Genomic DNA, 15,297 nt, shown 5'->3' on the forward strand with positions numbered 1-15,297 from the left:
AACCTTCAGTTTGGTTCGGCACTCGAGGCACATGTCTTGCTCCTGCGGTCGGTTCAGTTCAGTTCAGTTCAGTCCAGTTCAGTTCAGTTCAGTTCAGAGCGGAGCGAGGCTTTTACTCTGTCAGGGTGAGAAGTGCTGAAGGCGTCTGCACTCGTGGAACAGGAGGCACTTTGGCTGTCATGTCACCGTGTTCCAGCTGATGGACAAAAAAGTGCTGTTCTACGAAAAAAGAGCTGGGTAGAAAAAGGAGGAGAGGATTTTAGTTTTTTCTCCAGCAGCAGGCCGGAGCGTTCTGGATGAGCTGAAGGTGCCGAAGATTTGAGTATTCAGGATTTCAGAAAGCCCGGCTGGCAGGGAGACGCAGTCGTCCAGATGGGAGACGACAAAAGCTAATTTGAAAAGACTGCATTTGGTTTTTATCATTTATTGCTGCTATCATTTGCATTTCAAGTCTCAGTAAATCAATCAGACACAACTGCACCCCGTCTGTGGCCCTTATTTTTAAGGCTCTATAGAGGGATATGTGTAACAATTTATATATCATTGTCAAATTAATTGTGATACCTTGGAATAATTACTGTAAATCAATGAGTCCATGTTGGAGACGATTGGTCGCCTGTCTCTCACACCAGTAGTATCGTTATTTCTAGTGTTTCTCCACATTAAGACTACATTTCCCAGAAGCCCTGTTGCCTCCTGCCCCCCTCCCCCTCCCTGAAGAGGATCAACATGTTGGAAGTGATTTCTCCATCTTCCTTTCCCTGGTATAATTACCATAAACAAATGGTGGAGATGATTGGTCTCCTCTATTTCACACCAGTAGTAGTGTTGATTATTTATTGATGATAAATTCTACACATAGCACCTTTAAGTGGTGTTCCGATCAACATCTAACTTTAACAACTATATTGAACAAAAATATAAATGCATCATGTATAGTTTTGGTCCCATCTTTCATGAGCTAAAATAAAATAAACTGTATTTTTTATTTCTTTCAAATCTTGTGCACAAATTTGTTTAAATCCCTTTTAAAGAGCATTTCTCCTTTACCAAGAATGTCTTTCAACTGAATGATTTTCTTATGTGTAACTAATTAAAATCTTTTTACTTAATAAAGTAAGTTAGTGAAGTAAGTAAGTAAATAAAATCGTTTTACTTTTTGCAGTTGTATTTTGCGTTTATATTTTTGTTCGGTATATATATAATAAACTTCCTTCCTCCAGCAGATACTAATAAATCCATTAGCAACCGAACGCAAAAATCGTTATCACAGCAAATGATTATATCAGTAATACCCGGGCAACATGTTTTTAACCAATCCCACTGCTAGACTGAAAAAACAAAACAAAACAAGTTGCATAACATGGACTGAATATACACCGAATTTTCCACTCTCCAAAGAAAAGAAAAGAATTGAAAAAAAGAGCTGAAAGAAATAATACAATAAAAGAATATCACTCATGGTTATAATGTTCTTGTTATTTTCTCTATCCACAGAACGTTCAAGAGTTCCTCGTTGAAACCCAAGGACCACCGAAGAGCTACAGGTAAGAGACACAAAACCTCTGAGCTTTACTGATATTTTACTCAAGTAGAAATAAAAGTATCGGTGTAAAAATCTACTTGAGTAAAAGTAAAAAGTGTCTGATTTAAAATGTCCTCAGAGTAAAAGTTCCTGAGTTCCTCTTTAGAACAGAGAACGTTGTCAGCTGTGATCTTTTCCATGTGATTCTAACAGGAGAGAGGTCAGAGTTCAAACTAGATTCTTTTCACTGGAAACATTAGAAACGACAAAATAAAGTGCAGAAACAAAGTAAAGTCAGATTCCTCTTCTCACTGTGAATGGATCCACAGTTTGTCAGTTTACGTCGATCCAGTTTCTGCTGCTGATGGAGAGACACGATCTGTTCTGTGATGGATGGGAGATAAAATGGACTGAAGGACAAAACTGCAGGAGAGATGGACTGACTTTAAAAAAATACTCGAACACAAAAAAGCAATTCAGCAAACTCAATTACAGTAAGCAACTACAACAGCTGAAAGAAATCCATCACTTTCTGTCAAGGAGAGAGAGAGAGAGAGAGAGAGAGAGAGAGAGAGAGAGAGGCAGTTTTCTGTGTGTTTCCTCAGTGTGTGTTTTGTGTGTGTTTGTGTGTGTGTGTGTGTGTGTGTGACTGACAGCCCGGTGTTCATTAGAGACACGTCAGTCCTGTAATGGTTTGGATCGGCGTTAAAACCTCCAGCGATGACGAGCTGCCCAGCTGGTTGCCAGTAGCAACCGGCTCTGCTCTCCCTCTCTCTCTTTTACGCTTTGTTTGTGGGGTTTTGTATTACTTTGTGTGTGTGTGATGTGTTGTGTGTTTCTCTGTGTGTTTGTGTTGTTCTGTGTCTATACAGTATATGTGTGTGTATTGTTGTTTTGTGTGTATAATGTATGTGTGTGTCTGAGTGTGTGTGCATGTTGTTTGTGTGTATATAGTATATGTGTGGCTGTGTGTATATGTGTGTCCATTTGTTACATACATAATAAGCTACATAAATGTGTGTGTGTCATTTTGTGTAACCACTTGAGTCTGTGTATGTGTGTGTGTGTTATGTTGTGTCTAACCACAAGTGTGTGTTATTTTGTGTGTGTATATGTTTATATGTGCATATCCATTTGTGTGTAGCTACATGAGGTTGTGTGTGTCTTTTTGCGTCTTTATGTGTGTGTGTGTGTGTAGCCACATGACCCTGTGTGTTTTGGGATGTATGTGTGTGTGTGTGTCCATTTGTGTGTACCTACAAGAGCATGTGTGTGTGTGTTGTTTTGTGTGTAATTGTGTCAATCAATCAATCAGTCAATCAATCATTTAGTCATATGTGTGTGTCAGTTTGTGTGGCAACAAGAGTGTGTGGGTGCATTGTTTTGTCTATTATGTGTATGTGTGTTATTAAGTGTGTATGTGGTTGTTTATGTGTGTAGTGTTTATGTCTGTGACATTTTGTGTATATATGTACAGTATATGTGTGCATGTCCATTTGTGTGTAGCTACAAGGGTGTGTGTGTGTGTGTGTGTGTGTGTGTGTGTGTGTGTGTGTGTGTGTGTGTGTGTGTGTGTGTGTTGTTGACCTCGACACCTCTGCAGGAGTCGTGTAATGAGGGACCCTGCAGATACCACAGCCCATTAGCCCAGGTTACCCTCCCTCACACACACACACACACACACACACACACACACACTGGCCCGGCCCGGCCCGGCCCGGCTCGGCCCAGGTAGAACACCAATTAACTGTAGCTGCTAATGGCCGCCCGCTGCCTGCAGCCGGGCCGCGGAGTTATGAAACACACACTGTCGTTATTACTGCAGGGAGGAGGCAGCAGGAGGCCGCTGCTGTGTTGAATGAAATGTGATCAGGTGGATTTTATCTATGTCGGTCAGTAGAACTGATCGTACGAAATAAAAGACAGAACATGTCTTCGTTTAATGAGCTGCCACAGTTCAGCCTGTTACATCTGGCTTGTTTTAAAGGCAGTAACTAATTACATTTACTCACGTTACTGTAATCAAGTAGCTTTTTGTGTAGCTGTACTTTTTTGAGTATTTTTTAAAGTCAGTAATTTTATTTTTTAGAGTCACGATTTTAATTGACTTGACTTGGGTTCTGGTGACTTGGGACTTGACTCTGACTTGTACTTTGATGACTTGAAAAGGTTTCTAAAGTCTTGACTTGAGATCTTGTGTTTGTGTAAATGACTTAGATTGAAAGTGATGAGATTTGTTCCAGGACGACTGAATTTAAATTCTGTTTTCTGAATTTGTATGGAATGATTGAATTTATTGAAGTTGAAACTGATTCTAGAAATCAAACTCATGATGCTCTTACCAAGTTTTTATCCTATTAAAACCATATTGCATTGAAAAGTCCTAGATATTTAGTTTTCTTTAAGATATTAAATTGATACTGGACTCTTGATTTGTTCTGACTTGACTTGCTGTTCTACATTTAGACTTGAGACTTGACATTAATGACATGGACTTGACTTGGTAATCTACATTTAGACTTGAGACTTGTGCCTCAAGACTTGAGACTGACTTGGGATTCGAGCAGAGCTGACTTGGTCACACCTCTAACTTCACTCCATTTTAACTTCCATCCATCACAGAACAGATTGTGTCTCTCCATCAGCAACAGAAACTGGATCAACGTAAACTGACAAACTGTGGATCCATTCACAGTGAGAAGAGGAATCTGACTTTACTTTGTTTCTGCACTTTATTTTCTCATTTCTAATGTTTCCAGTGAAAAGAATCCAGTTTGAACTCTGACCTCTCTCCTGTTAGAATCACATGGAAAAGATCACAGCTAACAACGCTCTCTGTTCTAAAGAGGAACTCAGGAACTTTTACTCTGAGGACATTTTGAATCAGACACTTTTTACTTTTATTTTGAGATTTTTACACCAATGCTTTTAGTTCCACTTAAGTAAAATATCAGCAAAGTAACCGTACTTCTACTTGAGTAGGACATTCTAGTACTCTTTCCAGCACTGTTTAATGGGTTTTTGTATATAAGCCACAGTGTAAATGGATCATGAAGACAGAGGCTGCTGTCTTTGCTGCTCCAGTTGCAGCAGGTCTTGGTTGTCATGGTTTGTCGGGCGTGATGTCGGCGGTTTGTGCCGTAATGCAGAGCGGACATGAACCTTCTGGCCTCTGAAAAGTGGCCGGTTGTGTAAGTGTGATGCGGTAAATCAGGCCGACCGGTCGATGCCCCCCCCCCCCCCCCCCCCCCCCACCCCCCATACAACACCTCCTGCCTGGTTTCCTTTTATCCCTCTCCAGGTCAGTGGGACACCTAAACACGTCTTTCATAACCGAGGCTCCCTCCAGCTTGCGGTGGTCTTTTTAACTTCACTTGTGGATCTGTTTCTAGGCCACTTGGAACCGGAAATGTAGGCTGGCCAGTTTTTTTGAATGCCAGTTAATTGAGTAGTGGGCGAGCGGCGTCATTATTCTCCGTCAGAAATAAATGGCTCTGCGCTGCCCATTCACTGCCAGATAATGACTTTCTTATAATGCTGAATATTACTTGCATTAGGCCCATCAGTCATTTTGACTTCAGCACCGTAATAAAGAGAGTGGGGGAACAGAAAATACTTTTTTTAAATTTTTTATCAAAGCATGAACTCAAGCACCCCTTAGGAGACGAGGAGAGGGAAATTTCATTTTGAAGCTGTGATCAGGTTATGACGCACAAAATATACAAAGCTGCAAAACAAATTGTTTGGTTTGGATTATGCTCACACAATAAGACACAGGGAGCTTTCGCTTCAGGAATATATCAGCAGCCTTGTTTCTGAAAACCAGATTCAACCTACAGTATAGCTACATCTCCAGCTAATAAAGTGGACAAAATCCTGTTCTGATCACCTGCTGCTGAGCTGATATTGGAACTGTTTGGACTCCTTACCCTCTGCTTTTATTACTTCTTTCAGTTTCATTACCTCTAAAACAAATAATGTGATATACATGATTTCACACCCGGCGGAAAAGATTCATGCCTTCTTTCATAAGCATGGAGAAGGTCTCTCTCGGCCCGAAAGGAGGTGATTACAATTTCCTTAGAAAACCAAGACAGGCCTTTCATTTCAAAAGGTCTTTATCCAAATGGAGTGAATGGGGAATTTAATTTGAAAGATGTCCTGTGGATGTTTTAATATGCTGTAATGATCCTGACTCTGAGACGGGGTGTCTCCAACATCAGGTTACAGCAATTGTTTTTTTTTTTTATATATATATAAATACTGGCATCTATTTGGATTACGCCTCTCCAAATCGTCTACCGTGAACATGAACAACTAACATGTACAATATATAGAAGCGCTAGGAAAAGAAATTAGAAATAAGCACTATGGTGAGAGGTAGAAAGGATTTTTTTTTTAAAGCAGAAAAAGCAAAAAAGAAAGGCATAAATTATTTGAATCATTTTCTGGATTATTGAACAGTCAATGCCGATTCAGCGGTTTCCTTGATATTACACAGTTAGGAAAGACATGAAATATAGCAGCCATTGCAGAAGTCCCATGTTTGGTAACGCTTTATTTTCCGGGTCCACAATTTCCTAATAATTTCCTCGAAAGGAACAGTTAATTTCTTTCCTGAAAGCAGCAGGAAGTGAAGCAGCAGCTCTGTAGAAACTGTCTCAGTCTGGAGAGTCCATCAGATACTGAACATTTCTACAAGAGTTTCCTGGAAAGAACTGCAAGGCTATAAACTATTTACTGGAAAAATAATAGGCAGAGGTCAATTATACTCAAAGGTCAATCAGAAGTCATTATTCATATAATTCTATAATATAGTTATTTGTTGAATTCTTAATTAATTTTCTATATAACTACTACATAATTTCATGGTTCTGTCTTGGAAACAACAGAAGAAATTGGAGGAACTTACCAACTACCATTCAACTCTTTCTCTAATTTCCCTGTAATTAGAACATAATTTCATGGTTCTTTCCAGGAAACTTCCTAAGAAATTACTATCTAGGAAATGATGGACCTGGGAAATAAAGCGTTACCCCATGTTTTACTGCAGGTTTGATTAACTGCTGCACATTTGCTACATCCCTAAGAGGAAGGGGCTTGAAAAATCAGGTTTAGCTCCTTTTAGTTACAATGAGTAGTCTTGTGACTAGCTGGCTGAGAGATATAAGGGTTTTGTCTTAAAATATGTTAATTTTGTTGTTTTGAGATACAACAGAATTGAGTTCAGCTTGTTGCCTTTGGAGTTTGCATTAAAAGCAATGCTACACCTCCACAGCACAGGTGGCTCCAGTGTTTCCCAACATGCTGACCTGTCCCTCTCTCTGCTGTCCCGCCTGCAGCTCTGGGGATGTGAAGGTCGGATCCTCGTCCCAAGGCCCCGCCCCCCGCTACAGGAAGAGCCCCTGGACGGCGGCGACGCTCGCCCAGGAGGCCAAGGAGCTCACCAGGACAGTCAGGGCCATCCTGGAGGTCGACTGTAAGTGATCTCAGCTCGTCTCCGCTCGCCTCCACGCATGACAGTCTGCACGTCCTCCTCCTCCTCCTCCTCCATCATCTCCTGCTCCTCCACCTCCACCACTTCCTCCTCTCCGTTTCTCTGTGCTGCCCCCGCATGTGACTCCTACCGGATGAAGTTGAAAACCAAACTAAACCGAATCCTGCCGCCTGCCGTTGTGAGTGACTGTCCTCCCCGTTTCAGTGCTGACCTTCTAGAGGACCCGACTGTAAGAGAACACAGTCTGCATCGGCTCCTAGCGGACGTCAGCGGGAAACCAGCAGCGAAATGTCCTGCGCTGTGAACCCGAACGGCACTCTCTTCCCTTGCAACTCTTGCCTCCGTAGTATTTTCTAGTTGTGGACTCATGTCTTGGATCTGCATGAAACACTGTTTTGTTTCTGTGAAGCAGTGAATTTCTCATTTATGCAATACACTGAACATTGTCTGTATAGTCACTACAAGCTGCGCCAACGCTTCTCAACGCCCTCGTTCCGGTGTTTTAACTGTGTATTAATCTATGGAAATGTAATGCACAGATGTAGTCAGATATAGAAGTTGACAGATACCATTTGGTGAACGCTTTTATCCAAAGCACCAGTGGGAGTTGAACCCCTAACCGTGGCAGGTTAGTGGATACTTGTTACTTCATGACTTCAATATTGCTAAACCCCATTATGTGGAAAATTACATTTACGTTCTTTGCTCAAATGCCAGAAGGCACAAGTAATGATCGGACAGTTTGTCTTTTTCTGTTTCATAAGACCTTAGTTTTACTGTGTAAAGTTTAAAAAGAAAGACTGAAGCTGGAACTGCAGTATTAATGCAGGAGAGATGCATGATGTGGCTTTTTTCACCACATAATACATAATGGCTACCACATAATACTGTGTTAGCACTTTATGAAAATTGTAAATACATTGTGATGTTACAGCCTTGTAAGCACATTTATGTATGGGGCAGATTTTCATTACATACTAACACAGAATTACCGTGTAGCCTGCTTACAATACGTTTCCATAGGTTAGTACTCGGGTTAATACACATGAAGAAGACCGTTGTGAAGTTGAAGGACTACACTGACTTTTTAGGAGTTTGGCCTGTTGGTCTCCTTACCCGATATCTGACGAGAGGATTGACACCAAAATCATCTCTGTGTCTAGTAGATAGCACTGTCTTGAGATCATGCTAACGCTTTAGCATACCGTATGTTAAGTATAGGCGACTAGCATTATCCTAAAAGTGACAAAATTAGAAATTGTAGCAGATTTAATTTAGGAGATTGATAAATTAGACAAAAAAGATTCACTCTTTGGAGCTACTTTGAATGGCTGAAGATCTCTCTTCCCGCGAGACTTCGATGGCAACTTGTTTTGTTTACACAGGAGGTGAGTGAAGTTAGCCAAACAGCTAAAGTTGTTTGCGATGTTGATTTGTAATGGATTTCACTAAAGATGAAGATTCACGAATGATGATATTTTGTTTTCAGAAGTTATGAAGTCCATAGAATAAAAACCAATACCAACATTGGATGACTAAAAGGTTTATCTTCATACTTTAGATAATGCTATTCGCCTACGATTACTTAACATACTGTATGCTAAAGCGTTAGCATGCTAACCGGACAGGGCTTTCTACCAGAGACACAGCGATGATTTTGGTGTCAATCCTCTTGTCAGATATTGGGTAAGGAGACCAACGGGCCAAAATCCTCAAAAGTGTAATCCTTTAAATATTACTCAACCTTTCTGTCTGTAGCATCAATAAATACCTTTACTTGACAGTGTAACACAACAGTTACCATCACACTATATTTTGTAGTGAATGTAGCAGACGCTCCTATCCGGGAGGTGACTTTATACAGTTAGAAAACAACATATCTCTCTGTCTCACAACTCACTGTTATCTGATCAATGTTTATCTTTGTGTTTGAGTGACAGAAAGCTTGTATTTGTGCTGTAGCCTAGCAAGAGAAACCACGCATAGAAGCATCATAAGACAATATAGGAGCTTAATCCTTATAAACATCTCACACACACACACATACACACACATACACACGCACAAGATCAGATGAAGGGAAACGGTAAAGAGGGCATAACAAGCAATTGGTTAATATCTTGTATAAAACAGTGTATTTATATATCAATGCTATTATCCAAGGTGACCAGGACCCCTCAGGTGGTCATGGGATCATTTTGGGATCATGGAACCATTATTTTCATGTTTGTATTCTTTGTCATGAATGCCTTTTGTTGTAAAATTACAAATATTTGCAGTCTCTTAGCTTCTTCTCATAGTTTACGTCACGTCAAATAGCCTGAAAAGCCACAGGAAAAAAAACATAGTTTCCTGTCACAATTTTACTTTTTTGCACATTTATACTGTAGCTATCACTTTGTTTTGGAGGGTTGCGAGCCAAAAAACAGAAGCACTAAAAAGCACTATAACTTAAAGGAATAGTTCACCCAAAAATTACAATTTGATCATAATCTACTTATCCTCTTGCCAATACAAAAAGTGTTTTTTCTTCATACAGCTTACCAGGAGTTTGCCAGGCTCGTATGGAGGCATGGAGTACATTTATGGATTTTTTTTTTGCCCTTTTTGAAGAAAGCTTCTCTGCCAGTAAGCCTAATTATTACATTTTTGGGTGAACTATTCCTTTAAACCATGTAGCAGGGTAACAGCGCGTAGTTTCCTGAGCCGATTCCTCTAGTAAACCGCTCTATCCAGGCTCTGTGTGTTCATCTCATTTAAAAAAGGCAGAGACTCTGTGATCCCGCCCAGAGGTCACGGCCCGCTGTCGCTAATACGACTGCTCCGTTTAACCCCTCGACCCCTCGCCCGCAGCGACACCGCTCTGCCCTGACAAACACGGTTTAAAAAGACAAGAGGCCAAAGGTTCAGCGCCCTGCGGAGGGGCGGCGGCGGCGGCGGCGGCGGGTGACTCACACCCAGGCTGTCGCTGTCTAACCGACAATCACAGCAGCACTGGATTTACTGTGTCGCTTTACACTGAGCTCGCTGTCGTCTTCATCGTGATCTTTATCTGTGACGGGCTTAGAGCATGTTAAAGGTCATTTGTAGGATTTATGGGGTTGAAAAAAGTGGCAAAAAAATGGCTCTATTCTCTAATTGCAGCAACATCGATATAAAGTATGTCAAAGTTAATTTATAGGATGTATGGGGAAGAAAAAACAAAGTTGGATTCACATACATCGAATTGAAAAATGCTGGAAAAACTTAAAGGGGCATTAAGTAATCTATGGCCTTTATCGGACGCTATTGGTGATCAGTAGGAATTGAAACAACATCGATTAACGCCTCATCCCGTCCCCTGCAGCTACGGTGGCCTGTAATTGACACAAACAATAAAGTCACATTTTCCCCAATGTGGAGGAGTAAGCTCGCTAGTTAAAGCAGAGATCAAACAGAAATAGAGTATGGGCCGGAAATTGAGTTTTGAAAATCTCAGCAGCTGGGAAAGTAATAGTTGGGTCGATATTGAGTTGAGTCGTTGAGTTGGTATTGATCACCAACCCTATCAACCCCCTGCAGATACACAGTATTATGGTCATTTTGTGCTATGGGACAGTAAAAAGCGTACTTTATTGCCCCTTTAAGTCGGGCTGGGTATCTAGAACCGGTTCCAATTTAGTCCTGGGTCCAAATTGCCTAATTCACTGGAATCGATATGCCACTGCATTAACAACAGTAACCTCTTATTGATCATTAGGAACGCTGTGCAACAACCTTTTCGACCCTTTCGGTGTGCTGTCCTTTGCAAACAATGACGCAAAACTCATTAATATATCAATTACAAAACCGATGAACCTATTCTCCTCTTCATTCGAATCGATAAAGAATCGGGTCGATGAGAAGAATCGAGAAAAGCGACCGGAAATCCTAACGATACCCAGCCATACCTTCGCCAACATTCGGTTCCCAGAATTCAGCCTTTCAGGGTTTTGACACACTCACCTCATTTCAGCTACAGCAACAAAGAGGCTCTGGGCGGATGTGGGCAGAGTTACATAATTATCAGCAACGATTCTGCATCACTGGCCTAGTAGGAGGGAAGTCTTCTGTGCTTTTCAATGGGCTGTTAGAGGTAATGAAGACAGACAGAGAGAGAGAGAGAGAGAAAGAGAAAGAAATGAAGTCACGACGTACAGAAAGTAGGTCAATCCAATTCAGGTCTCGCAGCCTGTGGATGTCTGGGAGTGTGTGTGTGTGTGTGTGTGTGTGTGTGTGTGTGTGTGTGTGTGTGTGTTTTAGCGGTCCATCACTTAACATCACCTCTGGCTCAGTTTATGACGGCCGTGGTTGCCTGGATACGTGTCCTGCTTTAACCATATAGCTTAAGTCCAGGATGCTTTGTCTTCTTCTCTCTGAGCGTTTATGTAATTGGACACACATCCGCCCACACACACACACACACACACACTTTACTCAACAGATTGCATGAAAAACAATGACCAGAAAAAACATGAAAAAGCAATCTAAACCTTGGACTGTCAGTTCATACTATCTCACTGCATAATTTATTAATGTATTATAATTCAAAACGCACTGTAACGGAACAGAATCAGATACAGGACTGAGGTTCATTCATTCGTTTTTTTGCGAGCAGCCTCAGTCGCTCCTGTGAATGAAACGCTGGACAATTCACAACAAGCAATGTTTTGAATTGGATTAAGGCACGAGAACGCATTTGCCTTAATTTAGGAATTAATTCAGCCTCTGGAAACTGGAGATGAAATCACAACAAACTATCACAGACTAGGCATTAATTATGTGTAAGTACTAGGGTTAGACTGATATATTGGTTTGCTGATACTGGGTTTTTATTAAATATCTGATGTCAGCCGATCAGTGTCGTCCACAGTCTGAAAAACCTGACGTGACATTTGATTTTCTTTGCATCATTTATTCATTATTCATTCATTTAATTGTTTGATTATTTTGTTTCTGTTGATTAATTCTTTGTTTAAATGCCCAATATACCACAGAATAGGTGTAGTGGAGATTTTTGGTGTTCAAGAATAAAATTCTGTGGTAAAACACTGAATAGTTATAATTTTTTGGTACAAAAATGGTCAAATTTGAAAATATTGGCACAAAATATCAGACATCGGAGACTTACCTGTACGTCTCCAAATATCAGTATCGGCCTTCAAAAACCGATATCGGTCAAACCCCAGTAACTACATTTATGACCATTTTACAGGCTGTAGGACATCATGGCAATATTATATATATTTTTGATTTTTACCCCGAACCATGCCAAGTAATATTCAACATCATGTACGCCTAGAAGACGTGTAAGAAGTTTATTTTTTTAATAGTTTTGCTATGAAAAGCAGATTGGAAGTTGTGACTGTACTGATTTGATACTGATAAGTTTGTAAATGTTGGGGGAATATATATCTGGTGTGCTTTATTTGACAAAACCCAGGTGTTTGTCCCTTGGCTGTATAGTATAACGATCAACTATCTCCTGAAGCTGTACAGTACATATCGCAAATAAAGTTCTCCCTCTGAACTGTCTTTTCCTTGGTCAGTTTTATTTTCTCTCAAGAATATTTGTTCACTGAAGGCTGGTAGAGGGCCAGGGAGAGGACATCAGTGAAATTAAGTGTAAAAATATATAGATATAAATATATATATATCTTGACAGAGTGGGAAATATTGCAGTTTTGGCCAGACTCGAGAGTTAAAGCTGCAGTATGCAAGATTTTAATGTAAAAATACAGCTTTTTATTGCATTTTGCTTGCAGAAAATGAAGACAATGAATCATAAACGTTTAAATATACAACCAGGAGAAACAGAATAATGTTGCTGTGAAGTGAAATGCGATGTAAAAGAACCGAGATGCTGCAGATTTGTCCTGTTTGCCCAGATGAAAAGCTGGTGTTGGTTTTGAACGCTGGTGGGAAATCTTCTCCACACAGGAGGTGACGAATCAAGACTGAACGGTCACCTCTCGCTGCCATTTGCCCAGTGGAGCTTTAACTAGTGAGTCAATTAACTTGATTGTAATTTTAAACATTCAGCTATAATATATAGATTTGATCCTCTTTGGGGTTTTACATCTCATCTCAATGAAATAATCAAATGGTTTGTGATTGACCATAAGTTACTCGTGCCAACACATTGCATCAAGCTGTTACATTACTTCTGATTGGTGGAACTGACTGCAGGCGTTTTGGGACTTGCATATCCAGAATGCAATATCAAAAATTGGCCTCAAGCTGTGATTTAGGAATGACAAACAGAGGCTTTATCTATTTCTTTATATATACACATGTATATACACTGTATATCCTAGTTGAGTCTTCTGAAATTTTGTGATTATGAAGTGTTAAATATCGTTGCTCTCTGCAGGAAGTGTTAGAAACCTGTTTGTTTTGAGACAGGACTAGAAACAGGAAGTAGTTAACTCATAACAAGAAGTTTTCATTTATTGAACCATGAGCAAAACCTGAACCTAACCTGAACCAAATTGATTTAGTAGGCTAAACATAATACTAACCTTAACCAAAGTTGTTTTTCTTGTCTAAACTGAAGCGAACCTTTTCATGTGACCAACAGGTGACAATGTCCAGTCCGGTTCCTGCTGTTGGACCAAATCTTTGCATAAATGGCGTCCGCAACACGTAACCTGCGTTTCAAAGTTTGGGCTCTTTTCACGAAATTTACGAGACTGTGTTGATGTTTCCATGAAGCCTGTAGGGACGCTCGAGTCAGCTAGATGTTCAGGAAATAAGAAATATAGCAGCAGATCTCAACTATATTCAAACTATTTCTTAGTGGTACCTTTAATGATATCAGTAGGAAAACAGGCACTGACTGTATTGGGCCGAACACACACACACACACACACACACACACACACACACACACACACACACGCAAACACTCTCTACTCATACGTTGAGAATAAAAATATCATTCCCATTTTAATTGATTTTTTTAATTGATTTGGATTTTTCATTTTCATTATGATCAAAGTTTACTACTCAGCCGTCTTCCTCTCCCGCAGCTGAATGGACAAGCAAACACAGAAAATTAAGAGAGAAACTTTTCCACAGTCCTTGGATACTGTTGCCAAGACAACAGGCCCGGGGTTAGTAACGGGCTGCGTTCACGGTCATTATCTTCCATGACATTTTCTAAATGATGTTTGTGTCTTTTACTTTCGGCAACATGCCCTGTCAATCAACCGGAGCTCGTCAGTCGGCAGTTTTTGGCGCCGTGCGTAAAAGCATTTGCTCAGAATTATTTCTTGTTACTGTGATTTTCCTTTGAGGGGGAAACTGATGCCAAGTGAGGTCTTACTGCCTTAATGGAAGACTTGGCCGTCCCTCCTGTGTACCAAGCTGTGATTATGCAGCGGCTGGTGTTTGGAGGTGAGTGTGGTATCAGCCTCTCGCTGCTGCTTCATGTTGACGGACGAGGCTCTGCTCCCCGCCGTGCAGCACAGGAACCAAACCTCCTTCAGAAACACTTCGCCTCTGAAGAGCTAAATAATGAGGAGAGGAAAACCGCTTGTGGTGCAGAAAGTAAGAACATTTATTTAACCTGCTGCCTGAGGAGGAGAACTGAATCGAGAGCCGGTGATTAAGTGTTCCGCAACTTTCTAACGCAATTTTATATGCGATGTTAAGCTTGAATAAATGTTTATACTTTCTGCATCACAAGTGATTTTCCTCCCCTCGTTATGTAGCTTTTGGCCAATTTGGGAACTCTTCGTTGTTTTCCACCTTTTTACCTTTTTAGGTCTCATCCATAGGGGCGAATCAAACCTGTTGACTGTCGACTTGTTTCATGAGCTTGGAATTACAAGGTTTTTTTTTTTCAATTTTTTATTAAAATTGAGTGATCCACATCCCAGACTGCCCCAGAGTTCCCCCACCCGGCTCGTCTTAAGGAACGGTCACGCCTGAAACGTTTTCTCTTCACTCATTTTGACGAAAAATGATGTGATGTTCTGCTTCCTGTCGGGCGGCATGTCGAACAAAGCAGAGGAGATCGCTAGAATACAGCTGCCACAGTTTCTACAATAAATTACACTTTGTGAACAACCTCCATCAATCTTTATTCATTTAGTAGCTGATTAAGTAGCTAACTAGCTATTAATCGACTCTGATTCTGTGCTATGTGTTTAGCAAGCTAACGTTAACTGAAGGCTACATAACAACAGGAAAACCATGAATGTACCATCTATACTATATAATATTATGGATTCTTCCGAAGGGCGATTGTTTT

At 40.5% G+C, this 15,297-nt stretch overlaps 2 protein-coding genes across 2 annotated transcripts in view; one reads left to right on the plus strand and one right to left on the minus strand.

Annotated features, from left to right (window-relative positions):
- The window catches only part of cox11 (cytochrome c oxidase assembly homolog 11 (yeast)), a 260,956-nt gene that overhangs the window by 55,766 nt on the left and 189,893 nt on the right, over positions 1-15,297 (minus strand). The window lies entirely within an intron of this gene.
- The window catches only part of stxbp4 (syntaxin binding protein 4), a 70,535-nt gene that overhangs the window by 47,159 nt on the left and 8,079 nt on the right, over positions 1-15,297 (plus strand). The window contains exons 19-20 of the mRNA XM_078290904.1: positions 1,498-1,547; positions 6,868-7,004. Coding sequence (XP_078147030.1) covers positions 1,498-1,547; positions 6,868-7,004 — 187 coding nt within the window. The remainder of the gene's footprint in view (positions 1-1,497; positions 1,548-6,867; positions 7,005-15,297) is intronic.

Source organism: Centroberyx gerrardi, chromosome 20, assembly GCF_048128805.1.
Source record: "Centroberyx gerrardi isolate f3 chromosome 20, fCenGer3.hap1.cur.20231027, whole genome shotgun sequence".
Lineage (NCBI taxonomy): Eukaryota > Metazoa > Chordata > Actinopteri > Beryciformes > Berycidae > Centroberyx > Centroberyx gerrardi.